At 48.6% G+C, this 23,556-nt stretch overlaps 7 protein-coding genes across 7 annotated transcripts; 5 read left to right on the forward strand and 2 right to left on the reverse strand.

Annotated features, from left to right (window-relative positions):
• Positions 1–401: 401 nt before the first annotated feature.
• On the reverse strand, positions 402–1,875 carry KVR01_012068 (uncharacterized protein; the record flags this gene model as incomplete). Its single annotated transcript, XM_044791467.1, has 4 exons — positions 402–880; positions 936–1,385; positions 1,453–1,791; positions 1,851–1,875. The coding sequence occupies 4 exons, from the start codon at positions 1,873–1,875 to the stop codon at positions 402–404; spliced, it is 1,293 nt and encodes a 430-aa protein (XP_044639149.1).
• A 1,680-nt stretch (positions 1,876–3,555) lies between these two features.
• KVR01_012050 (uncharacterized protein) lies at positions 3,556–4,539 on the forward strand (the record flags this gene model as incomplete). Its single annotated transcript, XM_044786327.1, has 3 exons — positions 3,556–4,041; positions 4,098–4,282; positions 4,359–4,539. The coding sequence occupies 3 exons, from the start codon at positions 3,556–3,558 to the stop codon at positions 4,537–4,539; spliced, it is 852 nt and encodes a 283-aa protein (XP_044639131.1).
• A 391-nt stretch (positions 4,540–4,930) lies between these two features.
• On the reverse strand, positions 4,931–8,960 carry KVR01_011839 (uncharacterized protein; the record flags this gene model as incomplete). The annotated part of the gene is made up of 3 exons (XM_044788121.1): positions 4,931–6,577; positions 6,632–7,200; positions 7,262–8,960. 3 exons carry the CDS (start codon positions 8,958–8,960, stop codon positions 4,931–4,933), a joined length of 3,915 nt encoding a protein of 1,304 aa, XP_044638920.1.
• A 1,608-nt stretch (positions 8,961–10,568) lies between these two features.
• KVR01_011999 (uncharacterized protein) lies at positions 10,569–12,223 on the forward strand (the record flags this gene model as incomplete). The annotated part of the gene is made up of 2 exons (XM_044786430.1): positions 10,569–11,223; positions 11,274–12,223. The coding sequence occupies exons 1-2, from the start codon at positions 10,677–10,679 to the stop codon at positions 12,221–12,223; spliced, it is 1,497 nt and encodes a 498-aa protein (XP_044639080.1). The 5' UTR covers positions 10,569–10,676.
• A 2,558-nt stretch (positions 12,224–14,781) lies between these two features.
• KVR01_011943 (uncharacterized protein) lies at positions 14,782–16,751 on the forward strand. Its single transcript, XM_044791999.1, has one exon. It carries the CDS (start codon positions 15,237–15,239, stop codon positions 15,894–15,896), a length of 660 nt encoding a protein of 219 aa, XP_044639024.1. The 5' UTR covers positions 14,782–15,236; the 3' UTR covers positions 15,897–16,751.
• A 1,024-nt stretch (positions 16,752–17,775) lies between these two features.
• Positions 17,776–20,070, forward strand: KVR01_012054 (uncharacterized protein). Its single transcript, XM_044791497.1, has 2 exons — positions 17,776–19,443; positions 19,510–20,070. Exons 1-2 carry the CDS (start codon positions 19,399–19,401, stop codon positions 19,957–19,959), a joined length of 495 nt encoding a protein of 164 aa, XP_044639135.1. The 5' UTR covers positions 17,776–19,398; the 3' UTR covers positions 19,960–20,070.
• Positions 20,071–20,106: 36 nt separating this feature from the next.
• Positions 20,107–21,655, forward strand: KVR01_011814 (uncharacterized protein; the record flags this gene model as incomplete). Its single annotated transcript, XM_044788280.1, has 4 exons — positions 20,107–20,136; positions 20,613–20,890; positions 21,064–21,345; positions 21,435–21,655. 4 exons carry the CDS (start codon positions 20,107–20,109, stop codon positions 21,490–21,492), a joined length of 648 nt encoding a protein of 215 aa, XP_044638895.1. The 3' UTR covers positions 21,493–21,655.
• Positions 21,656–23,556: the final 1,901 nt, after the last annotated feature.

The raw sequence follows: 23,556 nt of genomic DNA on the forward strand, positions 1-23,556 counted from the left end.
GTTAAATAGGTAGACGACAATGAAATTCAGAGATTGACTAGCATCTGAAATAAATCCTGTAATCTTGTAGTGATGAACCTAGGCTATCATGTTCGGCTTGAATCGAAGACGCCAACGAGCCCGACAACAAGTGGCACGATGTTTGTTGTGGATGTTGCCTTGCGACAATGACTACACGGTTTCAGGAAATTATCAACAACGAGAACCGGTGCAAAAACTACGTGCAGCAGTGTGAGGTAGCTCGCTGGGACATGATTCGGATCAAGGAGGAAACACAATTAATTATGCCGAACAAGTACAACCATGGGAACACAGGAAGCTGTGGTAATTGCTTGTGTCTCCGATGCACCGCAGCCTTTCAACACGATAATATCTGGCTTTTATTATACTTGCTATTGACACTAACTTTGAGATACTGATTCATTTGCACGCGGGTGAAGCTTGACCAGCAACTCGGGCATTGTCCATAGAGCGAAACACTGACAGGCAGAATTCCAGTCCTCGATATCAGTAGAGACCAGTTCCCAATCAAAGTGGAAAACAAGACTGGCAAGGAGTATGCGCAGCTCGAGGTATGCCAAGTTCTTGCCAATACATGAGCGTGTGCCTTCGGAGAAAGGGTGATGAGCCATCTTATTGTCATGCTCCAATCCGGCTCCAAGCCACCGTTCGGGCCTGAAAGACTCGGGCTCCTCCCAGTACCGGGTGTCATAGGACAATGAAAAGTTCTCGACCGACACGCATGTGCCCCGAGGAACGAAATGGCCGTCAACAACTGCACCGGGTGATTCGCGCGGCAAACCAATCGCCAGCGGTGGGAAAAGTCGAAGCCCCTCTTCAATTACGCCGTTCAGGTATTTCAACCCCAACACAGCGTCCCCTGGTAATTTGTAAGCTTTCTGATGCCAGTGTGTTTTTAGGAGGATCACACAAACCAGTTATTTGGTCAGCGGAATTGAAACTCGCCAATATCTCATTGGTTAAGCGGCCTAAAGTCTGAGGATTACGAAGGAGGTAGAAAATGGTGGCAGTGAGCGCGCTCGCCGTGGTCTCCGAGCCAGCCATGATTAGCGTCCAGGCCGTTGCCATCATTTCTTTCTCCGAGATACGGCCGTCCCTGATTAAATGGCTGAAAAAGTCCTGGCGATCGAGATCAGCCCGTTCGAAGCGCTTCGCAGTCTTTGCTGCCGCGATTTGTTGATATCTCATATGCTTGCTCTTTAAAGAACTCGGAAACAGCAGCCGCGCAACAACTGGGCCAATATATGGCCGTTGACGCTTGAGATACTCCACGTTGCTGTATCGTAGGGCGTCCGTGATGAGCGAGTATGCTTCGTTGGAAGCTTTGGAAATGGAATCGAAGGGTTCCCCGAATGCAAGATCGCCTGGTGGCACATGAACGTCATGAATTAGCATGATGGATCATAACAGTGTACATGAGGGCTGTCGTACCGATGATGTCCAACGTGAACCAATTGAGCGCTTCGCCGATGTTGATTGCCACTTGGCCTCCCTTGCCAAGGGTCTCCAACTGTCCAACCAGCAAGTCTAGATATTCATGCAGGACGTTTTCCTGATCACGCATGGCTGCAGCGCTGAAGCCCTTGGAAAGGGCCCGTTTCTGGACAGCATGCAAATCTGGATCTCGGGTGGTAGAAATGTCCCCTGGCCGCTCATATTCTCCAAACTTGAGGAATGCCTTCTTGCTATGGCTGGGCCGCCCATAGACGTCCATATAGGCCTGGGCATTGCTGAACGACAGCCAGTTGGGCCCGATTCTCACGACATTCCCTTGGGATTTGTTGCTTCAGCGCCGAGGTTCATTCTGTTTAACGACGGAATGCACTTACCATATTTGCGGTGCAAGTCCCGCATCCTGAAAGGATGCCGACCAGATGCGACTGATGCATAGAACCATAGCTGCCCATCTCAGTTCAGATCTTCCCGAAGATGTTGCCGATGTGGAAGTGTGGCTTACCTCGGAAATGGCGGCAGCCTTTGGACCAGGATACTTGGCAAGAGGATGGAAGAATGAGAGATGAATGTACGTAGCCAGAAAATAGAGCGCAAGAAACTATCTCAACGTTAGCAAGCATGCCCTTCCATGGATTTCTCCGGGTAGAGTATGGGCCACCAAGCCTAGGGTACATACCGTGGCAAGTACTGCGCCTAGCTTAAAGCTGAAGAACTCTGAAGCCGATATCATCTCTGCAACGTGTTGAACTGAGTTCATTTGAGAGAATCACGGTTGTTCGTTTCTCTCCAGACAAGTGGGGTGTACGGCAATGCACCACAGGACGTCCTTGAATGTGGTGTCAGTGACTGTGGCCCTGTTCGACAGGACTACAGGCCGGTATCAGTTGCGTATTTAGATGGGTTAAACATTAAAGGGCATACATGAATTGACCAAAGTAGTGTCGCATCGGGATTGGAACACCACTGAAGTTTCCCCGAGGATCGCGAGTTAATCCCATCCCATCGCGGTAAACTCCTGGACAGACTAGCGTGAATTCTATTTCACATAAAATTCGAAAATACATTAGCGATTTGGAATAGGCAAGGGCTACCCCCAGTAAAGTCGCCATGAACTAAACTGGCAACTAAAGTTCTCCGCTTATGTAGCTGCAATGTGGGCATCTTGGACTGTGTGGGACGGACTGGAACGATCCTCATGCTACCAGACCTCCGCACCCTTGCAGCCTTGGCAATGCCAGCCGAGTCAGGGGGGGGGGGGTTCCACTGAGTCCTGGGCTATGTTTCGACACTAACATGCACACAGTGAGAACAAGCGGTCGGTAATAGGCGCCCTAGAATTGGGTTCGAAGGGCAGGGGGTTCCGGATATTGCACCTCTCCCACGAATCCGAGCTGGCCAGAGACCCAGAACCTTCCATCCGTTTTTTCCTGTGCGAATATTCGTTGTCAAATACAATGAGGTGTCCAACTAGATAGAGGCAGAGGCTCGGTGAGAGTACCTAGTCAGACAACCATAGATCGCCCGCGCCTTCAAGAATAATCCGTCCTTACCTGTCAGCAGGCACTACTCGCTACATTGCCCATAAAATGAACAAGGAAATTGATCACGAGACAAAGGGCCAGGAACTGTGGTGGAGGGTCTGCCAGCCGGCTATTGCTGGTTTGTTGGATCACGCCGGGACTTATACGGCAGTAAGTTCCATGCCTAGATTTGGAGGCAGCAGGGCTAATGCGGTGTCCGTCCAGCAAGAGAAGGAAGAACAGCTATCTTTCTTCAAGAGGCATGTTACACCTTGGCTTGGTCCCCAACCACTGTCAGATGGCGGCAGCGCTGTGAACCCCATCGACGCCGTCTCACCGTTAGAGGCGAGCCTGAATTTCACATCATCCACCCATCCGATAGTACGGTATCAATACGAGTATGAGTCCCTCCCGGCCTAGATTGATTACTTCTTTTTTTCTAGTGAATGCCAAATACAGGAGATAGCTAACCCAAATATCTGCGGACAGGCCACTCAGCGCGACCAGAGAGAACCATGCCATACCGGAAAACAAATTCGGACAGGCCGCTGTGCGGGAAATGCTCTCCCGGATTAAACCCGAGATAAAGGATGGCGACCTAGGCTGGGCTGAACAGTTCATCGAGGCCCTCTTCCCAAGCAACGAGGAAGAGATGGCGCGGGTGTTGGAGCGCTCACAGACGGAGCTGCCTCCCCCTCTCGACCATGCGCTCACCTTCAACATGGCTCTTGACCTGCGTGGTGGCACGCGGAGCATGAAAGCGTATATGTTCCCGATGGCGAAGAACCTCGCCACAGGCCGACATCGTGATGCTCGTGACGCCGGCCTCGATGCCATCCGCAGCCTGCGGCCGTATGGGGAGCGCCTGGCGCCTGCCGTGGACTTCCTCGACGCATACTGGGATAAGTTTCCAGAGAGATTGACCTTGGACATGATTGGTATGGACTGTATCGATCCTTCCAGGGCTCGTGTCAAGATCTACGCCCACATCTCGACACGGAACAGCTGGAATGTCGTCCGCGACGTTGCCACCTTTGGCGGTCACGTAAGGCTGATAGTTCTTCTACCCCGGCCTATGAGGAGTTCGCTGACAGAATTAAGGCCACTGATCCCGATCGCCTAAAAGGTCTTGACGTCTTGCACTCTATTTGGCACCTACTCAGGAATGAGCCTGCTGATAGCGACGATGATTATGACAAGCCATTGCGACATCCAACGTCCTTCTTGGGAAGCATCATGTTTAGCTTCGAGATCGTACCGGGGCGTCAGATACCCGATGTGAAAGTGTGAGTGTTCACACCTTCACGCCCGATTGGCACGGACAGCACTTTGCTAACCACTTGAATTCCATTTCCCTTATAGATACGTCCCTATGTGGCAATATGCACCGAGTGATGGCCACGTAGCCCACAACCTGATTTCCGCGTTCAAAAAGCTGCGATGGGAGCAGATAGCCGAAGTACGTATTCTCACCTGTAACAATTGTGGTTGCCCTCGACACTTTGGAGCCCTTCTATTGACACCACGCCAAAGAATTATATGACTGGCTTAAGACGCACATTTCCCGGCGCTGATCTGGATTCACCACTTTCGGTTCTGCATAGCAACGTCTCCTTCTCGTACTCGGCTAAGACTGGCGCATATATGAGTGTATACTACGCCGTGAGCGGCAAGGCAACCCTTGTGGCAAGCAGTGGCAGCCAAAAAGATGCATAGATAGGCTCGAAATACTGATAGTGCGGCGTTCCTTGTCTCTTTGAATGGTCCGCATCAAAACGTTCTGGAATAGGAGTGGTGATCTATTGATCGCACACTGATCGCAATACGTATTCTTTAAGCCATTATTTTGATTTGACTTGTGTGTCTGTGCCTTCTGAAATTGACCAAACGAACTTCATACCCTATGTGTTAATAGCCATGTAGCAGCTGGCACGTCAGAGACTGGTGTCTGTGGACTGGTGTCTAATCATCTGCGCATACCGCCCCTCCATTCGCATGAGCTCGTCATGGGTACCCATCTCTGCGATCCCTCCATTGTCCAGGACATATATTGTATCCGCGTTCCGCACCGTACTGAGTCGATGTGCCACAGCTATAGTCGTCCGGCCACCCCTAGCTGCCCGGTCCAGAGCGTCTTGCACTACGCTCTCCGACTCCGAGTCGAGCGAGGACGTGGCCTCGTCCAGCAAAAGCAGCCTTGGCTTGCGGATCAGAGCACGGGCGAGAGCGATGCGCTGCTTTTGGCCTCCCGAGAGCAGGACACCACTGTTCCCAACGTTTGTGTCCAAACCATCTGGGAGGGACACGATGAAGTTGTGGATACTTGCCTCGACGCACGCTTTCTCGATCGTTTCGGTGTTGATCTCGTCCGAGTTCGGCATCCCCAAAAGGATATTGTCTTTGATAGTGCCTTGGTATAGCACTGGTTCTTGGGAGACGAGAGAGATGATACTGCGATACTGATTCAAGTTCAGGGTGCGGATATCTCGACCGTCGAGAAGGATGGTTCCGGCGTCTGGGTCATAAAACCGCTCCAGCATGGCAATAATGGTACTCTTGCCACTGCCTGAAGCTCCGACTAGACCTATGTACTGTCCAGCTGAGATTTTCAAATTAAGGCCCCTCAGAACTGGTTGGTCGAGCCGCTCCGGATACCTGAACTTGACGTCTCGAAATTCGATAGTACCCGCGCAGGAGCTGCTGTCAATGGCCTCGCCACTATGTGACCAAGTGTCGATAGTCGGTCTCCTATCGAACAAGCTCTTCAGGCGACTGGTGGAGCTATGCGCATTCCCCATCTCACGGGCATAAGAAAAGAATGTTCCGGCAGACTGGGCACCAAACACGATGGCGGAGAAGCAAGCAAAAAATTGAAACTGATCAATCTCGTGCCTGGCGAGGAGCGTACCACCGTACCAGAAGCCAAGAGCGAAGACGAGAAAGAAGGCCGACTGGGAAGCGGCATATAAGGCGCTGGACTGCAGCGTCGAGACCAGGCTTCTCGCCTGTTGGACCCTGATCATCCGTCGGTACTCGTTCAGCGCCTCGTCTTCCCTGACAAGAGCAGCGATCGTGGGCAGAGCAGTAATAGTCTCGGACGCCAGTGCAGCTGACTCGGAGAATGACGTCTGTGAGTGTTTGGAGAATCTGGCGAGCATATGAAAACGAAGGTATCCACAGGCCAGGAGCACGGGAATCGTCGAGGCGATGACGAGTGACAAGTTCCACTGAAGGGCTAGACCCAATGCCGCGGCTCCGATCAGAGTCGTGCTTACTGTGAGCAGAGTGCCGAGCGTTGCTCCACTGAGGCCTGCGACGTTGGCCGTTTCGGTGGACAAGAGTGATGTCAGGGTGCCTACGTTCGTATTGTCGAAAAAGGCTATGTCCTGGCGGAGTATGTGTCGAAACGTCATGTCGCGGACCCGCTGAATCAATCTCTCGGAACACCTCGCAAACACCAATCCTTGAATGGTGAAGGCGATGAACTGGACGATGGCTAACACCAAATACATGAGGCTCCAAAAGTCGCTGCGCGTCTTAATTTCGCCAGAACTTTCTGATGTAAGAGGCTGACTGAGCACCTATTAGGATGTGGGTCAGCATATACTCTTAATTCATCCATGGGTGAACCTCACCGTTATTTCCTTAGCGAAGAAGACTGCCTGCACTGGATTGCCAGCGCCGCAAATGGCCGCGAAGAAGAGTCCCAACAGCATAAGCATCTGTTCTTGCTTGTTGAGCGAAGCAATAAACTTGATCGAGGTCCACAGCCCGTATTTAGTCTCGTTTCCAGGTTCTGGGGAATCACGCCGAGACTTTTCATCTCGTCCGGTGTGTGTCTTTGACATCTTCTCCACAATATCCTTCTCTCCAGCTCCAGTAGATGCCGTCGATGAGTCGTGCAAGGGTCGTGCTCCTTTGCCATCGGATTGATTGACTTCCGCAGACGAAAGTGCAGCAGCGATTCTTTGAGTATTAAAAAGCTTGAAGTAGGCGCCGCGTTTCGAGAGCAGCTCCTCATGAACCCCCTGCTCCACGATGCATCCTTGAGAAAGCACAACAATCTGGTCGGCATCCTGAATAGTTGACAAGCGATGGGCCACTACGATGACTGTGCGCCCTGCGCTCGCTTGGTTGAGGCCTATTTGGACCGCCTTTTCCGATTCAGAGTCGAGGGCACTAGTCGCTTCATCAAGTACAAGGACTATAAATAAGTTAGAGAAGGTATAGTCAGACGGTATGGGTGAGTGAGAGTGTTTAAGTACTTTTTGAGTCCAAAATGATGGCCCGGGCTATGCAAATTCTTTGTTTCTGGCCTCCGGAAAGGAGAAACCCCCTTTCACCGACGACGGTGTGATAACCCCGAGGAAGTTCCGAAATGAAGTTATGTGCGTTGGCCGTCTTGGCTGCGTTGATCACCAATTCCTGTTGCCTCTCCGCGCTTTCGCTGGGAAGTGCAGATGTGGACAATCCGTACAGGATGTTGTTATATATGGTCTCGTTGAAAAGTGTCGGGTTTTGCCCCACTAGTCCGATGTTCTCGCGCAGCCATGGAAGACTAAGAGTGCTGGTGTCTCGTCCGTCCAGGTAAATTCTGCCTCGAACAGGAATGTAGAACCTCGCTAGCAAGCCGACCAGGGTACTCTTTCCTGACCCTGATGCGCCCACAATGGCCGTCATCTTCCCCACTGGGATGTCGAGAGTGAAGTCGTTCAACACTACAACGTCGGGCCGTGATGGATAGATGTGTTTAATACTTTCAAAGCGAATCGCGCCTTGAATCTGATCGATTTTCTCGCCTGTGTTTGCAGTCGGATCAAGAGACGGTGGCGCCACCCTGTCGATGGTGTCGAAGATCTTCTTGGCCGACCCCAAAGCCATCGTGATGGCCTGGACATGTGCCGCGACATGACCGATGTCGAAGGCGCCCATCATGATCGCCATCATCACCGTTAATATCTTCGAGAGCGATGTCTGTCCGTTGATCAGGAATATACTCCCTGCCCAGAATGACAAGGCGTAATTCAGGTAAAGGACGAGCATCATCCCAGCGACCATCACGCCAGTGATAGCTTTTACCTTGAAGCCGTACTTCTCAGCTTCCTTCAAATACCCATCATACTGTGTTGCGAGGCGCTCTTCATTCCCAAATGCAACAGCAGTGCGGACAGATCCAAGAATCTCTCCGGCCAGGCTCCCTGCCGAAGATGAAGTGAGGAACAGCTGGATAGCATTCGTGGTGATGAAGGACGATGCGATGCCCATGATTGCAAGAAGAACAAACACTGATGAGCAAACGACCAAAGTGAGCTTCCAGTAGGCGGCAAACCCGATAGCGAACGCGGAGATAAAGGTGGCAACGGCGGCAAGGGTGATTCCAAGTTTCTCGGAAATTCCAGCCTTGATTTGGTTGATATCAGTAGTTATGGAAGTTGTGATCTCACCACTAGACATCTTAGTGTCGAAATAGGCAATATTCTGCCGCAGGCAGCTCTCTAGATAATGCTCGCGAATTTGGTTGCTTATGCGCTCTCCAGAGTAGATGAAGCCAGTTGTGCCTATGTAAACGAGGGCGAACTCGCCGATCGCCAGATACACAAAATACATGGCAATCGAGGTCATCTCCTGGATATACTCCTGATAGGAAGCTCTTCCAAGAAAATAACCCTGGATGGTCCCCTGGAAGTTTCCAAAGAGCAGAGTCATCAGTGGCAGAGCTGCGCCACCCAGTATTGAAGATATAGCGCTGAGCGAAAGGAGGACAATATCGAAGGAGGACGCATATCGGAAAAGAGTGGTGACGCCAACTCTTTGGCCAATCGAGGAGACCTGCTGCCTCAGAATATCTGCTTCTTGGTCGGGGAGGTGGCCAAATTCGTCACTCGTTGGTATGCTTGGAGAGCTAGTGTCTGTGATTTCGCTTCGTGTCAGCCGAATTGTCTTCTCTGGTGCGTCTGAATCCATAGCTCCAGTAGCATGTGCTTCAAAGCGAAGAGAACGTGGCTGCAATGGGAGAGGTGTAGAGATGAGAATGGAGAAGTCCCTGGCCAGATGAGGACAAGCTGTGTAGAAACAAATGATCTGACACTCGTAGGAAATCGGGGAGCAAGGATGGAGTGGGGGATATAAGGGAGAAGTACGGCCCTAGCAAAACTATAATATAGGCTTAGAGATGCTTAGACAAATAAAGTTTCAAAGTGGATGCTGGCCAAGTCATATTACCGGCGCATGTTGCATCGATTTTCTAAACGTTTCAGGGGCCAGCAGTCCTAGACGGGTCCCGTAAGAACACACGGTACAAAAGAAATATGGTATAAAGACGCATAGTATGACTTAGGCTGTATACGGAATAGGAATGGAACCAGGTATAGACGCATGAACAATAGATTAGTGGGTGTGTTATACTTTACTAAGGCTAGTCCATCCTAAGAACCATGGTTCAATGCCTTTTTCATATGTACTTCGGTAGGGGGGCATGAGTCAAGAGATTGGGAGGAATATAGAATGCGGGCGGCCTAGATTTTATCTACTTATTTAATATAAACTGTAACTTTTATATTATTATTATTTAAATTTAAATTTTTTTATAAACTTCTTAAATTTAAACTATTTTCTATATTTATTAAATTTAAAATCCTTTATTTATTTATTTAATTTAAAATAGATTTTATATAATTTATCTTTTTTATATTTTATTATTAAACTAAAAATATCTACTGAAATATCTTAAAAGATAGATAATAATTTATTATATATATTAAATATATATAAAAGTTTTATATAAAGTTTAAAAAATATTTATTTAATAAATCTATTAAATAATATTAAATTACTTAAATTAATGTATTTAAAGTTAAATATATTATATATTATAAATGAATATTTAATTCTTTATAGGATAATAAAAGATATTAATTAATAAAGTATTAAAAGTATTTATATATAAGTAAATAAAATATAACTTTATATAATAATTTATTTAATTTAAAATATCTTTATATAAATATTAAAAATATTAAATTTTATATACTTTATTTATATTAGTTTTAATTTTATAATTAATTATAATAACTATAAATTACCTTTTATAAAAGAAGTATATTATTATATATAAAAATAAGTTAAATAATATAATTATTATATTTATATTATTTAAAATACTTTTTTAAAGTAAGTATATATTTAAATAATTTTAATTATAAGAATTCAAATAATTTATATATGTTAGTAAGATTATATATAAATTAGTTTACTAATTTACGTTAATACTAAGACTATGTGTACCTATTATACTTTTTACTTACATTATTGATAGTGCGTGTTTCTTTTATAAAAGAGACGGTGTGACTGAGCATTTACTAGTATTTTAGAGTGCCATGTATGTCCTCCGATGTATGTGCAATAGAAGAAACCAGTAGTAGTGCATGATGTTATGCCCCCTCGAGTCAGCTGACGTCAGCATCATCCTAACTGCTTCGGACCTCGGAGGAAGGGGATTTCTGACCCGGGTGATTCTAGTGGAAGGTATTTCTGCACGCCCGGCACAAAATTCTGCGTGTGTTTGCTCAATAGCTTCACACTAAGGCACGCCTGGGCCTGCCATTACGGTGTTACAGAGTGTGGGTCCTACCTGACCTCATACTTGTTGGTTCAAGCACCTTTCGCTCATTTATTTCACCTATGAAAGAGCCTGCTATGCAGCGTGTGTGCGTGATTGGAGCAGGTATCAGTGGCTTGCGGGCTGCAGGCCTGCTCGCCTTGGAGGACTTCGAGGTCACTATTCTCGAGGCAAGGGGACGTGTTGGTGGTCGTGTTTACCAGTCCTCCCAGCTGGGACCCGCGGTGGATATGGGAGCCAGCTGGATCCATGGAACACAGGGGAATCCATTCGTCGAATTGGCTGCGTTGTCGGGAACAGCAACAATTGCCTGTGGAGCTGTAGGCTCCATATTCGATGCGGAGGGTAGCCTCTTGGAGAAACAACACGCGAAGAAATTCTACGAGAGGGTGTGGGAGATACTCAATGAGGCATCTGAGCACAGCAAAACGCACTACCCCGGCGTACCACCAGAAGCATCACTGAAGATGTTTGTGAGTACGAAGCTGGAGCACTGCCCACAAAAGTCGCTTCTTGAGTCGATAATTGAGATGTGGGGAGCATTTATGGGCGCAGATTATGAGACCCAAAGCCTGAAAAGTCTGTGGCTAGATGAAGGCGTTGATGGAGGTAAGTTGATCTTCAACCTTGCGTCGTGGGATTGCTAACGTTCTTTGAAGACAATTTGTTCGTGGCATCAACATTCAAGAAGATAGTGGAACAGGTGGCTGAAATCGCAATATCTCGCGCTGATCTGCGTCTCAATGCCGAGGTAATTCGCATCGAGCTCAACGAGGGGCTCGAGAAAAGAGGCCGAAAGCACCGATTGGAGGTGGTGACAAGAGACGGTCAGATGCAAGGATTCGACCAGGTTATCGTCACTGCACCTCTCGGATGGTTACAAAGAAACCAGCATGTCTTTAACCCGGAGCTGCCACCGCGACTATGCCAAGCCATTAATGCAACCGGGTACGGAAACCTCGAAAAGATATTTATCCGTTTTCCGAAAGCTTTTTGGGATGGCGTTGGACAAGCAGCAGGTCAAGGATCGTTTCCTATCGAATCACTCTTTCTGAAACCCAAGTACGCGCCCAAGACGAACCCTCATCAATGGCGCCAGGAAATAATCTCGTTCTCCGGTCTTCCGGAGCCGCATGCAAAGCCTGTCATCATGTTCTTCACATACGGCGAGTGGGGACGCCAAATATCCAATCTTATCAAGGGAAAAGACCACGAGTCACCTGAATTTTATGAGATACTAGACTCTCACTTCCGGCCTTACTACTCTCGTCTGCCAAATTTTTGTGCGGAGTCTCCTGACTGCAAACCTATGAAATTTCTAGCCACTGACTGGCAGAACGACGAGTTCGCGGGCTACGGGTCTTTCACCAATTTTCCGCTAGGACAGGAGGACGGCGCCAAAGATCTAGAAGTCCTGCGAGAGGGTTTAGGGACTGAAAGAGGTGTGTGGTTCGCTGGTGAGCACGTGGCGCCTACCAAAGGCATTGGTACGGTCATGGGTGCATATCAGAGCGGCGAGTATGTTGCAAAAGCCATCATCAAGATGATACCCGTGGAAACATTGCCCAGGAGGAGCTCAAATGAGGGTACTGTCCGGAAAACGATGTAGTTATGTCCTGTCAGGCTGGTAATCATTTTGTTTCTATATACATACATTATTTATCTAACAGAAAACATACCTACCCTACTTTATAACTAGAGTATAATTTTAACCACCTTATAATTATATATTATATAAGACGGTCCTCGCGACCTATGCCAAAAGAAGGCTTAAATTGTCTGCGAAGAATTGTTGATTTAAAACTAGAGTTACCTAAGGAATAGTATAGGGGAGGTAGTGAAGCTATAATCCCGCGTTATAAGAGGTATAAAGGCTTTAACTATATTATATTTTTTGTTTAACTATTTATCTATTTATTATATTTTTAACTTTTAAATTAACTATTAGTTTATATTTTAAGTATAAAGTTAATAATTATTTAATATATATTTTTAAACTTATTTATATATAAAATTATTAGCTTTTTTTATAAAGCTCCCTGTTCTATTATATTTCTTATATATTATATAAAAGTAGATAAACTTTTAATAATAAAGTAATATATTTAAAAAAGATTTAGTTTTTAAGTATTTAGATTTTTACTTTTTATATAATATTTATTTAATATATAATAAATAAACTTTATTTAGTTTTTAAGAAAGTTTTAATTTTTTATAGAATTTATATAATAAGACTTTTTAAATAGGTTTATTATTATAGTGTTATTATTTTATTAATTATATATTTAGAATAGAAATTATATTAACTTATTTAATAAAAATAGATTTAAATAGTTATATAATAAATATATTAATAAGGAAAACTAACTTATTAAGTTTTATATTATAAGATTCTTCTTTTTATAAGGGTTATTTTAAGATTATTGTAGTCTTATAATATAACTACTTTACTAGCTTTTAATATAATATTATTAAAAGTAATACTTTTTAACTTTATTTATATAATATAAAGCTTAGTTATATATTTATATATTATATTTTCTTTTTATTATTATTAATATTATATTTTTTTAAATATTAAATCTTAAATATTCAGTACTATATAAAGACACTATATATACTTTATATATATAGGGATAAGAAACGAAACTATATAAAAAGTATGGAGGCCACTTAAGTTAATAAGATAAGTAAAGTGCACGGACCTATTAGTTAGTCCTATAAGCGTTCAACCTATAGCTCTAACATTATATCTTAATTATATAACTTTTATTAAGGCTATAAGTTAATTGCCTATAGGACTAACTAGTGGGTCTATATACCTACTTATTTTATTAACTTAAGTAGCCTCTATACCTCTTATAATGTAGGATTATAGCTTCATTACTTCCTTTATATTATTCTTTAAGTAACTTTAGTTTTAAATTAATAATTTTTTATAAATAATTTAAGCCTTCTTTTATTATAGATTATAAGGACTGTTTTTACTTCTTTAATAGAATTGAAAATTATAATATTAGTTATATTTATATTTAATAACTTTAATTTAAAAAGTATTTTAAAATATTATTTAATTAAATCTTTATTTATTAAAACTTAGTATATAATATATATTTATTTATTTATATATTATTTATTTTCTTTTATTAGGAATAGTATTTAGCTAGAAAAGTCTATTTAATTTTATTTTATATTTATAATAATAGATATGTTTTAAGTTTAAGTGCTGGGAGCCGTGCCCAGTCGCCCAGTCCTTCCTGGGCAGAAATCGCGCCTCCCTTATAGCAGCGTGAGATTTCCGTTTCAGAGATCTCGTTGTTTTTAGACCGTGGTTCGGGAATTCTTCATTTTGACCGCTGAAAGTCAGGATTAGCGAGGAAGTCATAGGTACTTCTCCTTATGTTGTATTTGGAGTCCCCGAATGGCGCCACCGCCTCGGCCCAGGTAGAACCACAACTGCATCGGGGTCGTGTGCGTTGATGCAACCATCTGGCCCTGAGGCGGCGAAAGAATGGCCTAGTGGCTTTGTTTCATGGCAAGAAACAATCGGCCCAGGGTTTTGATGGAGCTTCTCTACCTCCAGAAATCTCAATGGCCCCTGCCAGTGAGGCTGGCCGGGCTGACGGGTGGAGGAACGTGATAAGGTCTGTTTTGGGGCCGTAGGATCCATCGCCCCGGGTCTGGAACCACAACACGCAGTAGAGATACAAGTCTTTGAGAGGGCATGGAACGCGGGATCCCACGTCAGCGGTACGATAGGGTCTAGGATCGTTCGACGGCCCTCAACGACGGTTTGGCACGTGGGCTTGTTGTCAACGAGTGATGAACTGACAACGCTCTGCTAGGCAGACCTGTCTCTAGGAAGCTTTGGTCTCATGGTTTAATTTGTCAATGATTAAAACTCTTCCTGTATTATCTCGCTGTGGCTAGCTTTACCCCTGTGACGGTGATCCCACAGATAATTTTGTGCAGCTATGTCCGGCTCACGTCAGAACCCGGATCCAGCACTGGAAATAAAATTAACACACCAACTTCTTTATATTAGCATAACTTGAAGGATCATGTTCGTACTAAATATTTCAGATCCTCCAATTGGCATTTTTCTACCCAAGAACTCTGCTGCCTCTGAGAGGTATCTAGTACAAGTGTACCACAAGAGCGTCCCACGCTGCTACCAACTCAGCAAACCGTCGACTATGGTATCCGAATCAAACTCATGTACCTAGGTACTTGGCCTGTCATGCGGACATCTTGTTTCCTCCACTAACACTCACCGATGGATGTTTGGATGAGCGTTCAGGTGGTCTTGGCCAGGGGTATGGTCGCCCTCTGAGTGGCGGACCTTGTCTTTGACCAATTTCACGTCGATTCGTACCGAATCTTGCTAACTAGCAAGATTCAATGTCGATATAACTCCATCGCCCCCATCATCCTGTCCTATTTCTCTCTTCCAGACTTGCCAATACATCACAGATTGATGCAGTCGTTGCTCTGGTGGTCCACGTTCATTACTAGACATTCATTACTCCACGTTCATTACTCGTTGAATCCACTCGTTTCCCCATACCGCCAGCTGTTTTACCGCTCCCCTTCCCTACTATAGCCCACCCCACACATAGGAAATGCGTCCTTACACAATCATAAACGGCCTCACGGCCCTAGCATCCGTAACAGCAGCCGCCGCCGTCCGCCCCCGAACCGGCCCCTCCTCCAACCCAGGCATAGACCTAACCAACGCCTCAGACAAGGAAGCAACCTACTTCTTCTGCAACAACATCTCCAACGGCGACGGCACAGCCGACCCGGGCATCCCCTGCACCAACATGGTGACAAAAGTAACCGTCAAGCCCTCACGGACCGCGTCCGTGTCCCTCGGGGCGGACTTCAAGGGCCGCATCGTCCGCGCCACCGACATGCCTGCCACGTGGGTCGAGGTCCAGATCAGGGCGGACGATGGCAACGCGTGGGGGGACGTGAGCCTGCAGGCCGGGTGCGACGGGGCTGCCACCGTGGCGCCGGCGGACGGGGGTGGCAGCGGTGCCAAGGTTGGGTTCGAGGGTACGGATGTTGTCGGGGCGGCGCCTGAGGCGGCCAAGACCACGCGCGAGGGGGACGGGGAGACTGTTATCGCCACGCCTTGGAGCATGGGAAAGATTTTGAACCAGGAGGCTGTGGGTTATCTGAAGCAGAAGGTTGGGGTTGAGAATGCGTACATTGATAATGTGTGGGGGACCGATGTTGCTGTTAGTTCGAATAATCGGTTGGCTGTTGTAATGTTTTAAGTTTTGGCAGTGGGCTGACTGGTTTCGCTTCTATTCTATTCCGCAGATGTGAGGGTCTCTTTTGGGCGGGATACCTGGGTAGGTGTATGTATGGACGTATGGCTTCTCGTTCTACCTCAACATAAGGTACAGCACCAAATACTGGGGTTTTTTGGCCCAGGCTGCCCCCTACTGACTAGTCTTGATAAACATCAGTGATTGAACGACATACCGATGATCGCAATTCCCCTTGGTATTATTATTTATTAGATTCATCTTTGAAGCTGAACTCAGTCACCGGCCATTGCAATATTTGCGTTCGATTGGCGCTAAGGGAATTTGAAGGCCTGTTGAGATGTCCGAGTTTAGTAGTTCACTCCGAGCAAATGTAACTATGGGCTGCTTCGATCAACCCCTTAGTACTTCGAGATGTCCCTAGGAATGTCTACAAATTTTGGATTAGTATACTGATTTATTAGAGTCAACATTCTGGTTCCTGTGGTTCCAGGTAACAAGATATTATACATGTGTAAGGCGTGTGTCAAGTAATCACGACTCTCAAGGGTGCGGGTCGTGCAATTCCTAGTAGTGTGCTGTAACCATAGTCGACGGCGGCTTGACGACTATAACGGCTTTCCTTCGGCGGCTGTGGAAATATCTATGCACATTCCTGAAAAGAGCCTTTCATCAATCGGCTCCAGGGTAGCATGCAGCTCGGGAGATTTGCCCGGTGTTCAGTACTGATGGAGTAAGAGTTATACGACATAAAAAAGACATGTTTCATGGCTTAGCTGAACTCATGTATGCGCAGCTAGTGCTCAACCTTATCAAGCTGATGTAATTATGGACAAGTATGCGCAATGGGGTCACGGCTTTTGTCCTCTTTGGCCTCGCATTCTAGACCGAGGACGCTGTGCGACTGGTTGCGGGGATGTAAACATTACTTAAATTATGAAAGCTTACGTGTATATGCATGCATCATTGTCGGAGCAGGAAATCAACACGTAAGTGGGGGGCCCTTGTTTCCAGCCAGATGTACGGAGTAGTCTACAATGGGTGTTCAAAACCAATGAGCTGACGCTCCAAGCCCCGCGGGTGTGACAACAAGTCTTGTTGCGAGGCCTGTGGCACCGCACGTGAAACCAAGGGCCAACCGCAACTCTGGGTTTTAGATTTTGTTGCACAGGCTTTGGAAACACCCAAGACGGTCGTATTCGTCTGCACTGCATTAGGCTTCCGCGGACATAAGCTGTGAATGGCCCATGGCAGCATGCCGGCAGAGGCTAGCTGACTAGACGGACGGGTAGACGCCACCCACCGACCAGAGGGAGCCACACGTATTCGGCTGTGTGGTGGGAGTGGCCTACCTGCCTACACGGTAAAAGGAAGGTTGCAGCCAACGTCTTTCCCCACGATCCCTGCGACGATCAATGCAGTGCGTGCCGAGCCTTTTTCAGGGGCGGTGGTTGGCTGGTTGGCCGGCAGCTCCGGGGCGCAGTGGGCTGAGTGGCAGCCCCCTGTCGGCATCATGTGTCTTACGATCGGGAGGGAACATTGAAGGACGAGCAACGGCGCCGAGGAATGGGGAGGGAACTGAGGGACTAGCACTCGGACTGTGGAGTTACTATTGCTGGGTGATTTTTCCCGACGGACAAGAAGGAACTCCCCAAGCTGTCACACGAAACCCAATTAGAGGGAATCCATGCAACGCATCTCGATTGTCGTCAGAGGAACAGAAGAGGATCGACGAATGACGTCGGCCGACGTAATTGGCCCGGGACAAGTGTTGGCGCGCCCAGGCGTCGCAAAGTGGCAATATAAGCACTAGCACAAGGGGCTCGTGCCAATGAGCCAGCACTCTGGAATATGACAAGTCCGGACAGCAGCAGGCTGGCAGGCTGCGGAGGGCAGGGCTGCGGCAGCGGGGTGCTGTGCAGTCTCAGGCGAGTATTACAGCAGGTGAGTCCTCAGTTCTCTCGGGCGTCGTCGGTCTCAACTGAGTGGCGGCGCCTCGATCGTCTAGATGGAGCTGTGGGCTTTCTCACCGGCATTGGTGCCTGTGCATCCTTCCCCGGGGCCCATATTATGCGGCTACACACATAAGCATCCCCCTCGCACCTGCTCGGGCTCGGATATAGAAGAACTTTGAAGCCTGGATCTGGGACACTGCCACCACGATCGAGGGAGGACAGCCACTGAACAGCAATTGAGGTAGCCCACCTTGCCACCCTGTCACTAAAGTCCTTCTGGAAGGAATGTGCAGAGATCCGAACTAAATTGGATCACCGGGGGGACGAGCAGGGCCGAGAATATGGCGGCGCACCGGTAATAGCACCATCGAACATCAACATGACGGAACCAGTGGCACGACCTGCTCGCCCGGTAGGACTGACCTTGTGACCTATGCCCTGTCTGGGAACGCGGTAACCCGCATGACACCCCAGCAGGCACAGCTCGGGCCATTGGCGGACGTGCTCGGCAGCCCCATATTTGACAGCTCAAACCGAGGCTTGTCTTGGCGACTCCGCAGCTTGGAGCTGAGATCAGCCAGCTGCTGCTCAGGCTGCCGGGCTGCTCATCAGGCCTGCTGCAGGCTCCGGTTCCTGGGAGCTGACTCCCCAGGTACGATTGTTGCCTGGCAATGCAGTAGTCTACACAGTATAGTACCGTGAGTCGTGTACTACGGCCGGCTCGACAGAATTATAGTGTACATTCTCAAGGATCCCCAACATTGAACGGTACCCAACAGGCTGAACGATTACTAAAAAAAGGAGCTGCCGGGCCAGCGAGACAGGCCGGCCAGTCAGCCAGTGGGCAGCGAGCTGTCTGGCTGTTTCTGTTGGTGCTGGCGCTGGATCGACATGGGCAGTGCTCTCCCTTTCTGCCCCGGATTGGATGACCCCAGATGATGCTCGCTTCCCTGGCTTCCTGTCCCAGCTCGGCATGGAAACGAAGGGGATCCTGCCACGGGCCTGCGTTGCCAGGTTGCTGGTTGCATCCTTGTTCCGCACGGCACTTACTTGGCAGGATGGACCTCGCCTGATGTGGCCCCGGTCAGGCAAGCAGGCAAGTCAGACAGTTCCCCCAGCAGCAGCCAGCCCAGCTTGCCCAGTTGGGCGGGCTTTCGTCACCGCGGGCCGTGGCTCATGATGTTGTTTGGTGCCGCTCATCCGATATCCCGGTGCGCCTCAGCCCTCGCCATTGGAGCTGTGCTCTATTAGGCGCACTGGGCGGACTGGGTCAACACGGTGAGACCGCTGCCCGGCTTGGTACCCGCAGCCACCATGTGCGGCAGCGATCCAAGCAAGCCAAGACCTCAAGTGCTCTGGACCTACGGAGTACACTTTGCCCATGTCACCTTGACGGGCATAAAAGGTCGGCATCTCCCTCTCCCTTTGCAGTCTTGGGAGCTGCTAGATCCAGAGTTTATTTCAAATCCGAGAACGCTTAACTGTCTATCCTTTACTTAAGCTCCATCCATATCCACATACCCACACCACACAAACCCCAACCCACCGCCAATATGCGTTTCTCAACCCTCCTCGTCGCTGTCGCCCCCTTGGTTCTGGTATGCCGTCCTCCCACCCATATAGACCCCTCACTCCATCCCCGACGATACTAACTGTCCATCCAGGCCCAAGACAATGCCGAGACAACCGGCCCCACCATCACCGATGCCAGCCTCCTGCCCACCAGCGTTTCCGAGTCAGCGAGCTCCCTCGCGTCGTCCATCCTCTCTGAGGCCTCGGGTGCTGCGTCCTCCGCCTCAGCCGAGGCGTCCTCCGCCCTCGAGTCCATCACCGGCGAGGCCGCGAGCAAGGCCTCCTCCATCTCCGCAGCGCTGTCCACCGCCACCGGCGACGCCGCCTCCTCCCTTTCCTCTGAGCTTGCCGGCCTGACCAGCTCCGCCGGGGCCGCCGCCTCCTCGGCCACCGAGGCCGCCGGCAGTGCTGCCTCCAGCGCCAGCGAGAGCGCGAGCTCGGCCGCCTCGTCTGCCGCCTCGGACAACTTCGGCCCCAGGCAGACCGCTGCCGTTGGTATGGGTGCCCTGTTTGGTGGTGCTGCTCTGTTTGCCAACATGTAAAATGGACAATGGGCATGTGATGTTGGGATGTGCAATTATTTGAGTCTAATTGTGGAGGAGCATTTTATTGTATTTAATCACTTGATACACCAACGCATGGGGTCATAATGAAAATGATGTCAAATAAAGCTTTGTACTATCTTGCCTATGCAGTTATCTTGCGTTTCTGTGCTGTCGGTCCTCCTAGCACTCAATGTTCGAATGTTACGCTCGGGGCCAGGTGCCAATTCATTATGGGCCTGTAAATTGAACAGAATTCTTTACATTTGCAGTTTTCTGGCATGCATTTTGCTGCAAAACGATATGCAGAAGGCTAGGCTTTCAAATCCAACAGAATCAGATACACACTCATGTGTTGATTGGTAATTGGCCCTTCACGCGCCCTTCGCATGCCCTTCACTCGCTCTAGTAAAGGCCGAGGCCGTAGGTATGTCAGCAGTTCCTCGAGCTAGAGACTAACTAGTAGGAGCGTCCAACTCAGAACGCTGGCTCGCAAGACGAACGACCTCAAAAGTCAACGGCTCAGCTAACCCAATATCTGAGATTATGCCCATTATTCACAAGACTCGATAAACATCAACATCGTCTCCAGAAACATCTCGAAAATGCCACCAAGCAGGCTCCAGCAATGGCTCTCGCCCCGACCGCCCCAGCGCGAGAACAGAGCCCACCAGGCCTCCCTCTTCACGGCCGACGACGCCGTCAAGCACGACTTTGTCAAGAACACGGCGGGCGTCAGCGCCGTGCGCGAGACGCACCGCATCCGCAACCAGGGAGTCCGAGAGGGCAGGTCCGGCCCGCCGCTGCACATCCACCTCCGGCAGGAGGAGACGTTCGAGGTGCAGCAGGGCGTGCTCGGGGTCGTGCTTAACGGGAAGGAACATGCTGTCTCCAAGGACGACGGCCGTATTGTTGTGCCTTGTGGGGCGAGGTATGTGTGTGGAACCTGTGCTCGTCGTTTACGAGGCTGATTCAGACGGTGTTCGCATCCGTCATACCCAAGCTGAAACGTTCAGAACGAGGAACCCCCCCCCCCAACATAAAGTAAGCTGACTCATATGATAATATGCTAACTCACTCCTTCGTTGTTGCACCACCCCGCAGGCACCGATTCTGGGCACACGAGTCCTCAACCGAGGACCTCATCGTGACATTCTGGTTTGAGCCGCAGGGGCTCGACCACGGCGTCGACGAGTCGTTCATGCGCAACGTCACGGGCTACGTGCGGGACTGCGAGCGACACAGGATGGCGCCGTCCGTCTTCCAGATCATGCTGTTCATGTATCACAGCGACATGGTGCTGACGCCCCCGTTCTGGACGCCTGTGTGGCTCTTGGTCGCGCTGCATCACGTCTTGGCTTATTGGGTGGGGGCCGGACTGCTCGGGTTAGTGGGAATGTCCTTCTGTCCTGTCCCGCAGCTTCTGAGCTTGGCTTTGGTCATGTATGAGCAAGTGAGCTGATTTCTTCCTGCAGGTACAAGGCGAGTTACCCCGAATACAGCCTGACGAACTTGGACAAGAAGTCGACGTAATGAGTACATACCTACTCAAGTACCCAGGTATGCAGGATTGTGACCGGTCTCAGTCCGAGGTCCCGATGTGACGGATTGACGCAGGTCGCAGTGGGTCATGGGGCCAAGTCGACTGCAAGAGACAGACAGGAATGTAATTACCCGTTGGATACTGACGTTTTCGATGAGCTCAAAATACCGCCACTTTCCGCAAGCGATGAAGTGCTGAGTAATAACTTCGAAACATGGCGGACGGGGCTGGCATCCATGGATGTCAGCTTCCATGATCGGGCTAAGTTTTCGACATTCTAAATAATATATCTGAAGAATGACCTATAGCTGCAAGGGTACCTAGGTAGTTACATGTAACAGCGAAATATCACCAGTTTTCATTGAGCGCAGACATTTTCTTGGTCTATAATTCTTAGCAGATGTCTGAAGAGAACGTAGCGGAAGCCAGGAAAACCCCTACAGCCACGGTGCTTCGAACATCATGTTAGACCCCCAGGAACCCGCTGAGCGCCGTTCCCAGCACGCAACATCCAACAAGCAGCAGTCCCTGGTGACCAAGGTGATGGTGATCGATGCCGACGAGAGTACCTGCATCAGAATCTCGGATAAACACGAAAAGACATCGGAAACGGGACATCGAAATTACATCCATATATGCACATGGTCGTGGAAGGATCGCCAAGCCACATCCCAAGGTGTGACATTGGTCACACCAGCATCCCCTTTTGGCATCGATGTAAGACCACGTCTTTCATTCTATATTTTCACGATAACCTCGGATAGAGCTCATTGCCATATCTGCAATTAGAGGCGAAGGAAGCTATACAGTAGCAGGAACGACGATTTCACTGACAGTTTGAAGACGTCCCGTCCTTGATGATCAAGCTGACAAGCGTTGGTGTTGACTGCGGGTTTAGGCCACTGCGCCGCTGCACATATGTTATTGTCTTCACCGAGATGGACAAACGTAGAATGGCGGTTAATACAGGTGGCTGTTCCAGGTGGCTGTTCCAGGTGGCTGTTCCAGTGGGTGGGGGATGACGGCTCCGCTGGTATATCGCTTCAGATCTCAGGCAGTTTCAGGCCTACCACCAGACCAGGCCTGCGGTGATAAGTGTGGCAACAGCGTACGCTCTGCCGCTGTTCTGGAGAATGTGACTACCAACATGAAGGACGAGAATGGGACCGTCTGCGGCACAATGCCCTCCCGGCCTCTATCTTTGGGGAAAAAGGGCACCCAACTGGCCATCTGCCCTGAAGAAACACATCGTGGGGGATGGTACCCATGAAGCAACGCCTCCGTCGCTGCCATGACAGATCTTGTGACGACCTCAAGGGACATCTGGCCTCTCAGAAGCTGAAGCTGCGATGGGAGTCATGGCCTACGAGCCCTCTTTTCAGGGTTCAGCGGCTGACATATCTGGCGACAACTATTGTCGGCGTGTCCTTCCCTATGGCATCAATTTTTTTCTTCTCTTGATTCTCGTTGTTTTCTTCTTCTTCACTGTTGGTTGCGGGTGCATCAGCACCTGCCCTACCTAAGGAATCGAAGGTTGTCCTATTGACCAGGAAGGGGTTGGTCAAGAGACTTGTGCTGTGGAAACAGTCAGAGCTGGTTCCTACAAACGCGGAGCCTCACTAACTATATGTTATTGGCTTGCCGCAGTAATTGGATCAACCGAATGTTTATTATCTTAGAGTGCTGGCTTGCTGACCTTACATGAATCCTAGCGACAACAGTGGTAGATCTCACGAATCAACATAGACAGACGATAACGGAGTCTCACACACTGATCACCATATCACCGTCCACTGGACCTGGACAGATCTTCAGTCCGTCCGACTGAGCCGGACTGTCCATATAAATGTGGACCCAGAAACAAGTGCTGTGGGCGACAACATGTGGTTTAAAGTTAGGAGAGTCTGATAATTCACCGAGAAACAATAAAGTGGCGTTGTTGATGTGCAAAGACAGCCGTGGCATGTGTATGGATGGATGTGCCTTCTGCACAGCTAACAAAAACAATATTCGAGGCGCGCTCTACTGAATATCCGTCATATCTCATCCACTTT

This window comes from Diaporthe batatas (assembly GCF_019321695.1).
Source record: "Diaporthe batatas strain CRI 302-4 chromosome Unknown Contig00017, whole genome shotgun sequence".
Taxonomy (NCBI): Eukaryota; Fungi; Ascomycota; class Sordariomycetes; order Diaporthales; family Diaporthaceae; genus Diaporthe; species Diaporthe batatas.

Bases quoted from the DNA above. Each gene is read 5' to 3' on its own strand.
- KVR01_012054 (XM_044791497.1), top strand. From the start codon at position 19,399: ATGCGTTTCTCAACCCTCCTCGTCGCTGTCGCCCCCTTGGTTCTG. The intron at 19,444-19,509 runs GTATGCCGTCCT...CTGTCCATCCAG, and splicing joins CTGTCGCCCCCTTGGTTCTG to GCCCAAGACAATGCCGAGAC.
- KVR01_011943 (XM_044791999.1), top strand. From the start codon at position 15,237: ATGCGTCCTTACACAATCATAAACGGCCTCACGGCCCTAGCATCCGTA.